Below are 15842 nucleotides of genomic sequence, written 5' to 3'. Positions count from 1 at the left end.
TTCTGTTTTGTTTTTTCATATTGTATGTTATGAATATTGTCTTTGAAAGAACAGATTTTTAAAATTTGAATTATATACCTCTCAACAGATATTCATATTATGGTTTGGACTTTTCATTTAGGAATCTTGTTAATATATAAAGTTTAACATATAAAGCTTAATACATCATACTTAGATAGGTTAATGTATGGTAATATTCTTTGATCCATAGATACATAGAATTTAATTGCATATACATTCTGTATTTTATTATTATTGATTTCTAATCAGCATCTTTTAGTAAAAGGTTATATTTACTCTACTTTCTGTGTTTTTAAATTTATTTTGTCCTGTATTGGTACCACCAAATTGAAAAAAAAATTCTTCTGCTGTTATTTTGGGGGCATACAAAAATAGGAATGAGTGGACCATCCCCTCTGCAATCTATCTTGGAATGCACATAAACTTAACAGCTTTTAAAGAGCAATGGCTACTGCTCCACTTCTGCCTTCCAAATCTTGTGCAAATTCGTCTTTCATCCGGCTCCAACTCACCAAGTCACAAAAGAAAATTCTTGAACATGTAGTTCCATCTTACCCATAATAACACTTAACAAATCACCAATATGTTATTTTCTACTGTGGAAACAAAACAAAACAAAACAGTTAAAAAGCAACTAATCCATGTGAAAAAAAAAATTTAAACTAAAACTCCTTCTTACCTGAAGTCAGGTTTTTATGTGTTAATAAAGTTATGTCATTTTCAGTGTAAAGGGTTTGCACTTTCATAAGTAAAAGAAGAAAAAATAATCCCTCATTTGATGTGTATGAGTTTACATCTAAGAAACAGGTCAAAAACAATGTATGCACTTCAGGAAGATTTTTTAAAGTTTTTATTAGTGTATTATGATTGTACAAAATAATGAGTTTCATTTTGACATAATCATGCATGCATGGAATGTAACTGGCTTCATTCAGTAATAAGTCCTTGCTCTTTCTCTTCCCTCCCCCTTTCTCCATGCATGTTCCTCTGTTCTACTGATCTGCCTTTTATTTATTTATTTGTTTATTTTTTGAAATTGATTCTTAATAAGGATACATGCTGATAAAATTCCCTGTGGTATAATATTACATATACATAACATTATTTGGTTAACTTCATTCCACAGTTCATTCTTTTTTCCTGTCCCTCCTGTTTACCTCTGGATTCCTTTCATCTACTCCATTGATTTCTCTTCTATTTTCACAAGGTTCTCCCTTACCCCATTAGTTTTCTGTAGCTTTTGCATAACAGGGCAAACATTTGATACTTAACTTTTTAAGTGTGGCTTTTTTCACTTATGATGATGTTCTTTAGTTTCATCCATTTACTAGCAAATTTCATTTCAGTCTTCTTTATGGCTGAGTAAAACTCTATTTGTGCATATAGATCACAGCTTCTTCACCCACTCAACTGTTCACAGGCATCTGGGCTGGTTCCTTAATTTGGCTATTGTAAGTTGCATTGTATTCAAAATGTGGATTTTGTTTTCACAAAGGTAAAGTTACCTCCTCTGCCTCATAGAAATCTATGGCACCTTAAATGTAGAATCATAACTTTTGTACTTTTCCTTTTAAAATCCCCAGAGAAAAGATTGTTTATTATATAGAAGTTTCTCAATTAATACAGCACAATTATTTGTGAGTAATATCAGTCATGAGTGGATATTTAAAAACATCTGGCATCAGGGAGAGCTTAGATGAAACAGAAGAAAACAAACATAAGATGCACCAGAAAGTGCTACTAAATAAAAGGCATTTAAGTCAGAGGGAGGCTGCATAAAGAAGATTCTTAATGATCTCTCTTTAGAATTCTGCAAATTGCTTTGAGAAGGGACATGAAAGAGGGAAATCAAATGCTGTTCAGGCACTGGAGGAAAAAGGCACCATGAAGCTGATGTGTACAGGCAAGCATCTTTCTTCCTTTTCTTTCAAATTTATGTCCATAAAATAATAGGAAAACTTTTTTTCTCTCCATAAAATGAGGAGTCTTCTGTGGGAAGTGGTAAGCTATCTACCAATGGAAATGAATTAGTTCAAGAGTTGCAAGATATTGCAGTGATCTGTAGCTCATCTTCTTGTCATTTTTTTCTTTTCTGAAACACATCTATGACAGAGATCTCATCATCGTCTCATGTTACTTTATCTGCATAAATGAGTAACATTATGGAAACCAAAATCTACTTTTGGGTAATTTTCTGTTCATTGTTTATATGCCCTTCAAGCATGTAAAATAATACAAGGAGCATATTTATATGCATCTACTGTATGCACTTCTCAATTCTTAATAGCTTCAATTTTATTCATTTTTTATTTTCCATTTTGCAATAAAAGCTTATTTTTTAGTGCATGTTAGATATGTATGGGTGTTTTGCATAAGCAAATTTTAAATAATTATACTATATGTTAAAATTGTGATATAGTTAGAATTTAATGAGTAAACTTAATCCATGTAAGGCAGGTTGTCATTATTGTACTTTCTCAATTTTTTAAAATAATGCTAATTAGTAGTCAAATGTTTGTGTTTCTTAAGACATCTAATATATCATATTGATGGCAAATGTATATTTTCAAGATAATAACTAAAAATGGGAATAAACCTATTTCTATGGAAAATGTCAATTTTATTTCACAATTATTGGTTTATCATATTAAAAGGAGGTTTAAAAATAAATGATTTCAGAATATGTGTAACTGGAAAATGCTCAAATGTCTGATTTACACTACTATATTTTCATCATGTATACAGATATCACTGAAATGCAAATATTTGCAGTGACATCAACAGTACTATATCAAGAATTTGATTTAAAAGCCTTTTCATTTATTTTTCAATACATTTTTCACAATTTTTTACAGATTTTGAGTGGTGGTGAATGCATTGTGACAATAAATTTGGGGAAATATTTTAATGTTATTTAAGTAAAATGATGTATTATTAATTTTCAATAATTCCTTATAACTGGTCTTAAGTAGTATTTAGGTGTAGCAATAAACTGCTTTTCTATTTGATTGTTCATTTACATTAATATATTTCTTGGACAGCACAAAATGTTCTTCAAAACATCCCCATGTTCATTATGTTCATTGTAGCATTATTCACAAGAGTCAAGATGTGGCAACAACTGCAGTGCCCACTGATGGACGAATGGACTTTTTAAAATGCAGTGTATGTACACAATGAATTACTATTCAGCCTTTAAAATGTAGGAATTTTTATTATTGGAACAATATAGATGAATCTAGTAGATGTTCGGGTAATTAAATAAACAATACAAAGAAAGACCAATATTATATTCTATCACTTATAAATGGAAACTAAAAAAGTTTAACACAGAGAAGTAGAAAGAAGAGTGAGGATTGCCAGAGGGAGCAGGGGAGGGAAAACAAGGAAAGGGGAGATACTTGTCTGAAAGACATCTTGAAACCATGTTTGCCTTCTCCAGGTCCAGTCTTGTTTTTACAGTGTTCAATACTAATTTTCTACGATATCTATATACAAACACTAGGACCAACCAAAAAGGAGGATTTGGAATTTGTTGATCCATTCATTGATTATATGACTTTTTTTTTTTCGTCTGCTGAGATTTAGTAGTGAACAAAGTAGACAAAAGTTCTAAATGTTTTGCAAAAGGCACTAGTAATGCAACTAATAGTTGAGAGGCAACATGTGCTTCTAATGGCTGTGGAGTACAGAAAGGCTGTAAAGTCAGATGTTGTGCCAAGATGGGTGGGGGTCTGGGAGTTGGAGATTTAAATTAGGAGGCGGGAAAGCTCTACTTTGAGGATGACACTGAGCAGAGAGATCTGAATCAGTAGAAGGTATGTGCCATGGTCCTATATTAGGAAGAGCACAGCAAGCAGTGAAAATGGCCAGTGGAAATGTCATAAGTGCACACATTTGCTGAGTTTGAGAAATCTCAGGAGATAAAGATGGACTGAGAGTGTCAGAGATAGGATATTTGGGACATAGTCAGACATTTAAAAGCTCCTAATTGTACAGGATTTTGTAAACAAACATAAGATGTCAGTTTTTGCTCTCAGTGGGATGGAAGGATATAGGAGGGATTAAGAAATGGCCAGAGATGATTTTACTTACATTTATTTTGCAGAGCAAAAATCATGCCAATTGTATTAAAAATAATTCTGATAGTACTATGTACTTTGTTGTTTATATTCCAAGTTGTACTGAGAATTTTTATAGTTTACTTAATGTTGAGAGCATTTTACAACTGAGGAAAATGCTTTAAAGCTATATTTTCTAATCTTTTTCTGCTTTCCAGATTTTATTTTACTTTTTATATTTTAGATTATATAGATGCCATCATTTTGAATACGTCTCAATGGATTCAACCTAGTGGTTAAACAAAGAAAGAAAGTAAGATACTCTAGGTTAAATTCTATCAGAAAGGAGAGAGAAAAGCAATAAAAGTTAGGAAATGGCTTCTATTTGCAGAAGATTAAAATATTGAAAATGATATAAATAAAATGAATTGTGAAATTGCAATTAAATATGCAGGTCTTTGAAAAATGGATAACTCAGGTTGATAATCTAAAACCATAAAAAACTATGGAAATATTTGTTTAATATAAGGTAAAGAAGAATTTTCTTTAAAAGAATGTAAAAGTGTTATGATTTTAATCAGGATCATTTTCAAGATAGAATCTGAGAATAAAGAATAATGATGGAAAGAAATATTTTTAAAACATAGACTAACAAAATAAGGATTATATCCTACTGACCATAAATGTCTCTGGCAATTTTGAGAATAAAATCATACTCTAAAACAACACAAATTATTATAATGCATTTTATAAGAATGGATTAATAGCATGATATATATTTTTCATGATTAAGTATATAGGCATTATATGCATAATATTTTTATATATCATAGTTATCTACAGAGATATTTGAAAATAACAGGAAGAAGATAATTAATTAAAGCTTAGCAATGTTGTTTTTTAATGTGAATATTATAAAAATCTCTTCATATTTTATGAGCAAGAAATAGTTTGAATTAATTCTGTAAAATGCACATGATTATGCTTTATCAATTGTAAGTAATTATTTTTTTTTGTTTCATTGTGTTTTCACTTTCTCATTATTTCATCTGGAAAATTTATACTTACATATGTAAACAAATCAAACTAAGCCACATTATAGATTTGTGTATTAAGTAGGTGCTCACATAATTTAATGGAGGGTAACCCAGTGGATTCAAGTGAGAGGACTTCTTGGAGGAAGTGAAATTTTGTGGATAGTTAAGATAATTAATGTTATATAAACAGAGTCCATATTTGGAAATGGATTGAGGGGGCAAAATCCAGCCTATGTGATTGGCATGGGAACCTGAGTAGGTACATAAAAACAGAGTTTCCTGTATGATATCTGCCAGGCCATTGTTTTGGCACTATATTTGCACTGTATGTACATTCTTTTGATTTTGTAACAGGCTTAACATCTCTCAGAACGATCAAAAAACATGATCTGGGTCCAAATTTCACTCTAAATTTGTTCTTTATATCATGTAAAATATATATTCATGTTTTGTCTCTGGAGCAAAATAATCTCAGTGTTCTCTTCTTGTACAGGATGCCTCTATTGTCACAGAATGTATTATATTTTTAGCTGATCACCATGGGTGAGGCCAACAGCTCCAGCCTGACACCAACATACTCTATCCTTAATGGGATCCCTGGGCTGGAAGCCGCACACATTTGGATCTCCCTGCCATTCTGCTGTATGTACATCCTTGCTGTAGTGGGGAACTGTGGCCTTATCTATCTCATCAGCCACGAGGAGGCGCTGCACCGACCCATGTACTACTTCATAGCCTTGCTGTCCTTTACCGATGTTTCTGCGTGCACTTCCTTTGTTCCCAATATGTTATGTACCTTTTGGTTCAGTCTCAAAGAGATCGACTTTAATGCCTGCCTTGTACAGATGTTTTTCATCCACATGTGGACAATAACAGAGTCTGGCATGCTCATGCTCATGGCTCTGGACCACTATGTGGCTATTTGCTACCCTCTACGCTATTCCTCCATACTCACCCATGCTGCCATTACCGAGGTTTGGTTTGCCACCTTCTTTAGAAGTGTGTTGCTCACAGTCCCATTTACTTTCCTGATCAAGCGTCTTCCCTTCTGCAGGGGTAACCTTATCCAACACACCTATTGTGACCATATGTCTATGGCTAAATTATCCTGTGGCAATATCAGGACTAATGCTCTCTATGGTCTCCTAACTGTCATAGTGATTGGGGGCTTTGATATACTCTGTATCACCGTATCTTATACCATGATTATCCGTGCTGTAATTCATCTATCATCCTCAGATGCTCGCCACAAAGCCTTCAGTACCTGTACATCACACATTTGTGCTATCGTCATCACCTATGTCCCAGCTTTCTTCAACTTCTTCACTCACCGCTTTGGGGGACACACCATACCTCACCATGTTCACATTTTTATAGCCAACCTCTACCTGTTGCTGCCTCCCACCTTGAATCCAATTGTCTATGGAGTGAAGACCAAGCAGATCTGTGATGGAGTGATAAAATTGTTTTGTAGGGAGAAAGAAGGTTTCACCCTGTGATGGCTATGTGATATATAATTTTGTATTTTGAATAAAGCTCAAGGATGTTTTTGAGGAGGAATTGCAAAATTCAAAATTGTAAGTCTAGGAGAAAGTACTAGTGAATATTCTGCAAAAATATTCATGAAACCATCACAAAATATTTAATCCAAGACCTCTGATTTGATAGAAAACACAAAACATGCTTTTTACATTTTTTTTTAATGTTTAGTTGGATGTCTTGGAATGTGTATAAAGAAGGGAACGGTAAGATATCCAACTTCAAGTGAATTATTGGTGATGATTGAACTGTGTTCTAGGCACTCTAGGGAGTATCTAGGAAAGAATAAAGGATGACAGATAGACCACAGTGAATAAGGAACAATGGGAAGGCAAAAACACACTCTGTCCCCTTTGTAACAGAGAAGCAGGAAACTGTTCTCCAGAATGCTTGTGTTGAAGTCCAAGGATCCTGCCATCTTTTCTATTCCATATATACATGAAACTTGTATCAATTTCAGGTGCAAACATCAAATTTCTGCCTGCTTGTTATCACTGACATTATGCTGCCTTAATAATTATTTGGCTTCTTGTCATTGTACCACTGTGTATACAAATATTTGCAATAAGTATGGTTACTGAAGTTTATCACATTCTTGGAAGAATTCCTTAGAGTTAATATTAAAAAGAATTTTGAAGAATACAATGGATGTTATTTGGCAGTGTTAGGGCATTTTTAGTAGAAGAAAGGAAATGTAAAGAAATGTTTATATTTGGCCAAGCAAAGAAACTCATGCTTTACTGCTCTGACTCTAATGTAGAGGGAGAAACAATGGGGCCAAGGACTATAAAAAGGAGTGCCTTATTTAGATTTCTAGTGTTATAGAAAAAAATAGAAAAGAAATGAGAGTAAGATGTTGAGAGTAGTGAATACCACTCTCAATAAATAGGAAGATTGACTAAACAGTGAAAGAGTAAGACACAATCCAAAGGATAACTGTAACACATAGAATGTTTTCAGGAAATGGATATGAATGGATAAGTTGATGAAGATAATATAGTGATGAAAATTATTGTCTGTTAATATGAAAGATATATTTTTAATATCATGTTGTATATGTGGTCAAGTGATTTTGAGATATCTTAATAATACCATGTATTTTTTTCAGTATGATTTTTATGTTTGGAAGCAAAACCCGAATATTGTTTTTAAAGCTTGCCAACATTATATCTGTCTCCATGTAATGCACATTATAAGCTTTCATCATTAAAGGTACTCAAAGAATTATGCTTTTGAATTTGCTAAATTTTGTTTATCAGGGAATCTCATTTAAGCCATACCAAATATGTTCACACTAGTCAAAAAATACTTTTTTAAAATTGCCAGTTTTAAACATATACATATTGTAAGGCATTATACCATTTCTTCATATATATCAATTTCATTGAGATTTTTCTTCAAAATTATGAGGTCAATCAAACTACTTTATGAATGAGGAATATAAACACTATAAGCAACAAAACTGGGTGCATCTTAGAGCATTAAGATTAAAATTCAATAATTATAATGTTCTTAGGCCTATGTGATTGGGGGGAGGATGAGGGAATTTTAATAGCCACAATGTAAAACTAGACCGTAGCTAAAAATCTGGATGGATAAAATTCATCTATGCCATGTGAGTAACCATCTCCAGTTGATTTTATTCTGTTCTCCATTATGAACTCAAAATTGGGTTTCAGAGGGAAAATGCCATAACTCTAAAAATTAGGACATATCTGAATTGAGCCCATATACTGGAATATTTGAGAACTGTTAAAAGAACAATAAAGTAGGTGGTAATGAAACAAATTCTAATCCTTGTTCATGGGAGAGAGAGAGAGAGAGAGAGAGAGAGAGAGAGAGAGAGGGAACACAGAGGAGAAGAGAAGACTAGAGAGTTAATTATAAGAGGCCTCATGTTAAATTTCATCTTGCACCCAGATACCTAGCTTATGAGATAGAGTTTGGTGAAAAAGACCTGGTATTTCATTACCAACCTCACAAAGTTTGATTAGATCTAGAACCAAAGTATTAGATTCAAAGAAATCCAAGGTTTCAATTTAGTAAAACCACAATTTTCTTTCTAAACATAAGAAATATTAATATCCTCAATGAAAGGGAAAGGAAGGGAGTGATGAAGTGATCCAAAGTGTAATGAACTTGTCCTGCTTCTCCTGATGTCAAGGACCATTTAGCCAACCATTTCAGATGGCCACACGTGTGACATACAATGAAAATGGAAACAAAGTACCAGAAGCAACCATGTGACCTGCTTCCTCCCACAAGTTTCCAATGCTGCTTGAGGTTTGTGTGTCACAGAATAGGCAAAAGGAAGCCAAAAGTTTAACTGGAATATTACTTAACAGAGTTCTGTCTCTTTTTATCAGTCAGTGACAAATTTACATTCTCTTAAAGAGAAAAATAACATAGATGAGGTTTTTCTTTCAAGACATATAAAGACATCCCCAACGCCAGGGGGAAAACAAAAACCTTAAAATTATTTCTTTTTTTTTTAATCTCTTAACCAAGAATGGTCATTTTTTATCTTATTTTATCTATCTATCTATTTATTTATTTATTTCATACATGACTATAGTGGAGTGCATTACATTCATAATTATCTACTCACACACAATTTTTCGTAACTCTGTATATAAAATATGTTCACGCCAAATTATGCCATTATACATGAGCTCTCTTATTTTTTTGCATACAATTCTTAATACACCTTTATACCACCATTTATCATATCTTTGATTGTATAAATAAGGTATGTTGACACCAAATTCACACGTTCATACATGTTTTTTGTATAATGATGACCATCTCCTTCCACAATCCTAGCTATTCCTCTTGTCCCTCCCTTTCCCTCCCACCCCTATTCCCTATCTAGAGGTAATATTCCTCCCATGCTCTCCCCCCAACCCCACTTTGAGTCACACCCTTATATCAGAAAAAACAGTTGGCATTTGTTTTTTTGGGATTGTCTAACTTCACTTAGCATAATTTTCTCTAATGCCATCCATTTTCCCCTAAAATGCCATGATCTTATTCTTTTTTAGTGCCAAGTAATATTCCATTGTTTATAAATGCCACATTTTTTTTTTATCCATTCATCCCCTGCAAATTAGTGCAGCCAGTTTGGAAAGCAGTATGGAGATTCCTTGGAAAGCTGGGAATGGAACCACCATTTGACCCAGCTATTCCTCTTCTCAGACTATACCCAAAGGACCGAAAAACAGCATACTACAGGGACACAGCCACATCAATGTTTATAGCAGCACAATTCACAATAGCTAAACTGTGGAGCCAACCTTAAAATGATTTCCAAAGTCATCTTATAGAAAATGTGATAAATAAGCAAGATTGCACAATACACTGGAACCTTGAATTCACTCTTCTATATTTAAAATATGGAGTAAAAGGTATTTGATTCAAAAGAAAAGAGGTTTGTTTAAAAGTGGTGTGGTTGTTTAATCCATAACAGCAGAATATGCACTCTTTTCAATGACAGTTTCCAGTATATATCATAAAACATGTCTTAATAAATTTAAGAAGATTGAAATCATGTCTAATATCCATTCTGACTACCATGGTGTGAAAGTAGAAATCAATAGTAGGAGAAATATAAGAAAACTTTCATATAATATAAGAAAAAATATGTGGAAGTTATCCAATCTTTTCTACAACAAATTATAAAAGAAAAAAATAAATAGAAATTAAGTAATATCTTGAGACAAACAAAATTATAACATAGAAAAATTTACAGGATGCACCAAAATAGTTTTAAGAGGGATATTTAGAACTACATATGCCTATATCAAAGAAGAAAAAAAGGATCTCAAACAACTTAATGATATACTGAAAAACTTAAAAAAGAACAAACTAAACGCAAATTTGGAGAAGGAAAGACAAAATAAAGACCATGGCAGAAATAAAGACTAGAGAAAAATAAAGATCCATAAATCTAATAGTTTTCTTAATGACAAACAAAATAGTCAAACCCTTAGCTACATTAAGAAAAAAAAGAGGAATGAAACATTATAACAGAATCCATAGAAATTTACATACCATGAGATTATTGTCACTATTTTTACACAGACAAATTGGATAAACTAGAAGAAACCTATGAAATTCTAGTCACATAGAACCTAAAACTACTGAATCAAGAATAGAAAAATCTGATTTAACCAAAAATGGGTAAGGAAATAGAATCAGTAATATAAATTTCCTCATTAATGAAATTCCTGCACCTGATAGTTTCACCTCCTATATGTCCTCCCCCTCTGAATTCCATTGTCTATGGAGTAAAGACCAAGCAGAACCGTGAAGGAGTGATCAAGCTATTTTGCAAAGAGAACGATGGCTTAGATAAAAATATATTCATTAATTAACATCAAAAACAAATAAATATAATACTTTAGAGGATATTTGAGTGTAAAATTAAAAAAAAGAGAAACACTGGTATCTTGCAGAAAGCAATATTTGTTGAATATTGAAGAAAATATTTTAGAACTCATAAATAACAAAGTAATCTTACAAATAAAAAATTAAGCACCCTAAATTCGAGTTTTTTTAAAAATCCACAACAGGGTAATTTTGTTACACTGCTGTATTAGTTAATTTAATTAATTTAATACATTTCACATGTTGAACAGATATCAAAGGATGTACATGAGAAGAACATGATTGTACTTTCTCAGCCTATAAAGACTGGTTTTGGAGGAAAATCTATTTAAACAATCTCAAGATTGGAAAAAGACTTTTAAATCTTAGAAAAAGACTTTTAAATGAATTTTTAATTCATTTATGCTCACTACTCTTTTCTCTACATAATTTTCACAGGTTGCTTTAGTAATAAAAAGTATCTTATGTATAGCTGATTAATATTGACTTCCTACTATGAAGGTGAAGGAGAATAATACTCATATATTCATTTCAATATGATCTAAATGACATGGAGACAATCAAAGGAATTCAGGCCCAGAAATTAAAATTTAGGCACTCCCATAGTCATTGTAGCAGTATTCCTAACAGTCAAGAAGTGGAAATAACAAAAATGCCCATCAAATGATAATGGAAAAAGACAGTGTGGTAGAGGGGATTCAAGATAGGTAAATAGAGATACCTAGAACTCACCTCTTTCTCCACCAAGATGACCTAAAGTAACAGGTGTATAGTGTCATTTTGAGGTGAGTGATCATGGGAAATTCTGGAAATTATCAACTGAGAGACTGAAAACTTGCAAGATTCAAAAATCTGGGGCAACAATCTACTAAGAGAAAACACCTCCCATCTGCCACCTTGACTGCACAGCTGAGACAAAGGGACTCTCCCCTCTCTCAGGGCAAGAGTGAAAGGAAAAGATGCAATAAATTTTATTAATGCAGACTCTAGCAATCCTAGTGACTGGAAAGTTTCATAATCCAAAAAAGTTTTTAGCCCACTTAGATAAGTAATCTTCCTTGTAGTCTTTCTTTGGAAAAGGATCTCACATCATCTTCCAGGGAAAATTCTAGTGTGCTATAGTCTTGAACCATCTTCAGAAGAGAACTGATGTCTTAATTTGGACTGCTCTATGGATCAAAAACCCCAACATATTCCCATCTGTAGGACTCCACAGACACTCCACTGCTCTGACTAAAGGGGTACCTTTTTGCTGAACCCAACTTGTCCTAGCAGATTGACCATGACCTTCACTATAGGATACAGTGCTCTGACATAGAAGGGGATGGATGGCACTGATTTCTAACTAGGAGTTTGGAGTGAAGGAACCCTAATACCAAAGATGTGGTCAATGATCTGTGGACTCCTGATGTTGATAGAGCTGAAGGAAGATACTTACAGCACCTCTTCCCTGTACTGTGGTCAGGCATCTGTCACCACAGGGCAGGGAGGGGAGGTTCCTGTTTCTGCCTTGCCCACAGAAGCTACTGAAAGTCCTTGAGTAACTCCATGACAAGGCCCCAGCTGTTGCTTACACATGAATGTGCATGGTTAAGGAGATTGAATGTGCCTTTACCCACCCATCTCTGGTTGAGGTCCAACTCCCAGGTGGGCACTACCATAGTAGCAGGAGAGAGGAAATCCATGAATACTGCTGAAACCCACCTATGAAGTTCCTTCTGCTGGCAACTGAAACACCTTGTCTAACCACATGCTGTTGCCAAGACTGGATGTAAAGGACACAGAGGGGTGCTGTAGATCTTCCCATGGTCCTACCTATGCAGCATCTGTCCTGTCCACTGTCACTGGTCAGAGAACAAATGCTTTGGTTTGTTGAACTCTGCTGCTTCTGACAGTGCCACAAGCCCTTGCTAGTTGCAGAACTGACATCAGGAGTTCCTAAGAATCACCTGATCAGGGCCACTGCCTCCATCATAGGTGTAGCCACAGAGTAAGCACCCCACACCAACTGCTGTCGACCCCACAGTTGTTTGAACTGCTAGAGTGTCCAGACTACTGCATGATCTGTAGAGACTGTGGGACTATCTGATCATGACATTGTCTGACCTGTGCCCAAACTCAGAAATCACAGTCAAAAAAGTTGCAGGGAGACTGTTCTATGGTTCCTATTGAGAAGCAAGGCAGCATTGCAAAACAATCTGACACCCTAAGTTACACATTCAAGAGAAAGCCATTTACTAAGAAAACCAATTACCTATAAATGTGCTAGGGACATCTGATTCACCAGATGAACAAATCTCAGCATCAAAATAAGAAATATGAAAACACAAGGTAATGTGATTACCTCCCAAAGAACATAACTCTAGCAACAGATTACAAGGAAATGAAGGTGGATGAAATGCTGAAAGGATAATTTAAAGTGATTAAAAAAAACTCACTAATGTTAGATAAAATAAAAATACAATAAACAGCTAAATTAAATTAGGAAGACTATGAAAGATACCAATGACTAATTTAGCAGAGATAGAGATTTTAGAAAAGTAACAAACAGAAATCCTGGAAATTAAGAGTTCCATAGGTCAAATAAAAGTACAGTTGAAAACCTCAGCAACACACTAGATCAAGTGGAAGAAATAACATTTGAACTTGAAGACAGGTCTTTTGAAGTAGTCCATTATCCCATCACCTCTACCCCTCAAAAAACAAACAAAAAAAATCAAAAAGATAAATTGAATAAGAGAATTTTCAGGATCTTTGGGACAACTTAAAACAATCAACCAAGCACGATGTTGCACGCCTACCATCCCAACATCTTGGGAGGCTGAATCAGAAGGATCACAAGTTCAAAGCCAGTCTCAGCAAGAGTGAGGTCCTTAGCAACTCAATGAGATCCTGTCTCTAAATAAAATACAAAAAAATTAGGGCTGGGGATGTGGTTCAGTGGTTGAGTGCCCCTGAGTTCAATCCCCAGTACCAAAAAAAAAACAAAAGAAAACAAACAATCAAATATTTCCATCTTTGGAATAATCAATGATGAGTAGATAAATGCAAAGAACAGAGAAAATCTGTTTAATAAAATAATAGCAGAAAGTCTCCCTAATTTTGAGAAACCTATGGACATCTATCTTCAGGAGGCTAATAAACCCCAAATAGACATAAGCAAAGAGGATTGTCACCATGGGATACTATGGTTAAATTGGCAAAAGCACAAGACAAAGAAAAAATTTAAAATTTTCAAGAGAAATCATCAGGTCACTTTTAAGAGCATTCCCAGTAGACTGACAGCAGAAACCGTACAGGCCAGTAGGGAAAGACATGACATATTCCATGATCTGAAAGAAAGTAACTGCTAATCTACATAACTACATCCAACAAGGCTATAATTTAAAAATGAATGAAAATAAAAACCTTAAAATATATTAAAAGTGGAGGAAATTTATGACCACTAGAATAGTCTGAGTAATGCTTAGGCATGTTGTATATCCAAAAGAGAAAAAAAGATAACAGTGATCATGAAAGCATGTGAAAGTATAAATCCCACTATGAAAGCAGGAACCCAAAAGTGAAATAGAAAAGAATAGAGCATTATAATTACAGTAAATAATCAAACCACAGAGATGAATAAGAAGAAAAGAACAGAGGACATTCAAAACACCAGAAGAAACTCAACAAAATGACCTATAACAGTACTATCTTGGGTGTAAATGGATGAAATTCTCCAATGAAAATATACAGTCTGATAGATGGATTTAAAAAAAAAAATCCAACAATCTGTGGCCTTCAAAAAGTTCACCTCGTAAATAAAGACACACAGTGGTAGAGAAATGATGGAAAACGATATTTTAAACAAATGGAAACAGAATGAAAAAGAGTAGCTAGACCTAGATCTGAAAATAGACTGTCAGACAAAGCATGTAAGAGACAGGCAAGGTCACTATATAATCTTCAAGGCATCAGTTCATCAAGAAGATATAACAAATATTTACCAATGAGACCTAATGTTGTAACAACCACTTTATAAAGCAAACACTATTAGCACTAAAGGGAAAGATAGGCTACAGTACAATAAAAATGGGGGATCTCAACACCCACTCATCAGTCAAAGTTCATCCAGACAAAAATCAACAAAGAAACATTGAACTATACTATAGATAAGATCGATTTAACAGACATAGAACATTCCATCCAAGAACTGCTGAATACACATTCACTTCATTAGCTCCTAGAACTTTTCTCAAATAGGTTGTATATGGGGCCACAAAACAAGTTTTAATAAGTTCAAGAAAATTAAAATTATAACTTGTGTAAATTTTTCAATGGAATAAACTATAAATAAACAAAAGGGTGATTTTATAAATTATACGAATGCATGGAGGCTGAACAACACACTTTTGCTGAGAAAGTCAGAAGGGGAAAATGGAAAATTTCCCCAAACAAATGAAACACAACATGCCAAAATTTGTGGTATGCAACAAAGCAGTACTATGAGGGAAGTTTAGAGCAATCATTGCCTGCATCAAATATTGAAATGATTTCAGTTTTTTAAAAAGCAATGATGCATATCAAGAATTTAGAAAATAAAAAACCCAAATCCATAATTTGTAGAAGAAAAGAAATTTTAAACCTTAGAGCAGAAACAGATGGAATAGAAAAGTTATAATTATTGATCTTGTAATAAGTCTATTCACTTCTATTGCCCATTTAATGATTATATGTTTTATTGATATTAAGGTTTTTGAGTTTTTAAAATTTATGGATATTATTCCCCTGTGAGAGGAGTAGCTGGTAAAGACCTTTT

General features: G+C 33.7%; 1 protein-coding gene across 1 annotated transcript; it reads left to right on the top strand.

Moving 5' to 3' along the window:
* The first annotated feature begins 5658 nt into the window (after positions 1 to 5658).
* Positions 5659 to 6618, top strand: LOC124109512 (olfactory receptor 52N2-like). Its single transcript, XM_046468178.1, has one exon. The coding sequence runs from the start codon at positions 5659 to 5661 to the stop codon at positions 6616 to 6618; it is 960 nt and encodes a 319-aa protein (XP_046324134.1).
* Positions 6619 to 15842: the final 9224 nt, after the last annotated feature.

This window comes from Marmota monax, unplaced genomic scaffold (assembly GCF_021218885.2).
Source record: "Marmota monax isolate L192 unplaced genomic scaffold, Marmota_monax_Labrador192_F-V1.1 WCK01_AAM20220418_F8-fsc00572, whole genome shotgun sequence".
Classification (NCBI taxonomy): Eukaryota; Metazoa; Chordata; class Mammalia; order Rodentia; family Sciuridae; genus Marmota; species Marmota monax.
The sequence above is the reverse complement of the archived record's forward strand: the minus strand, read 5'-3'. Positions and strand labels throughout refer to the sequence as shown.

Bases quoted from the DNA above. Each gene is read 5' to 3' on its own strand.
- LOC124109512 (XM_046468178.1), top strand. From the start codon at position 5,659: ATGGGTGAGGCCAACAGCTCCAGCCTGACACCAACATACTCTATCCTT.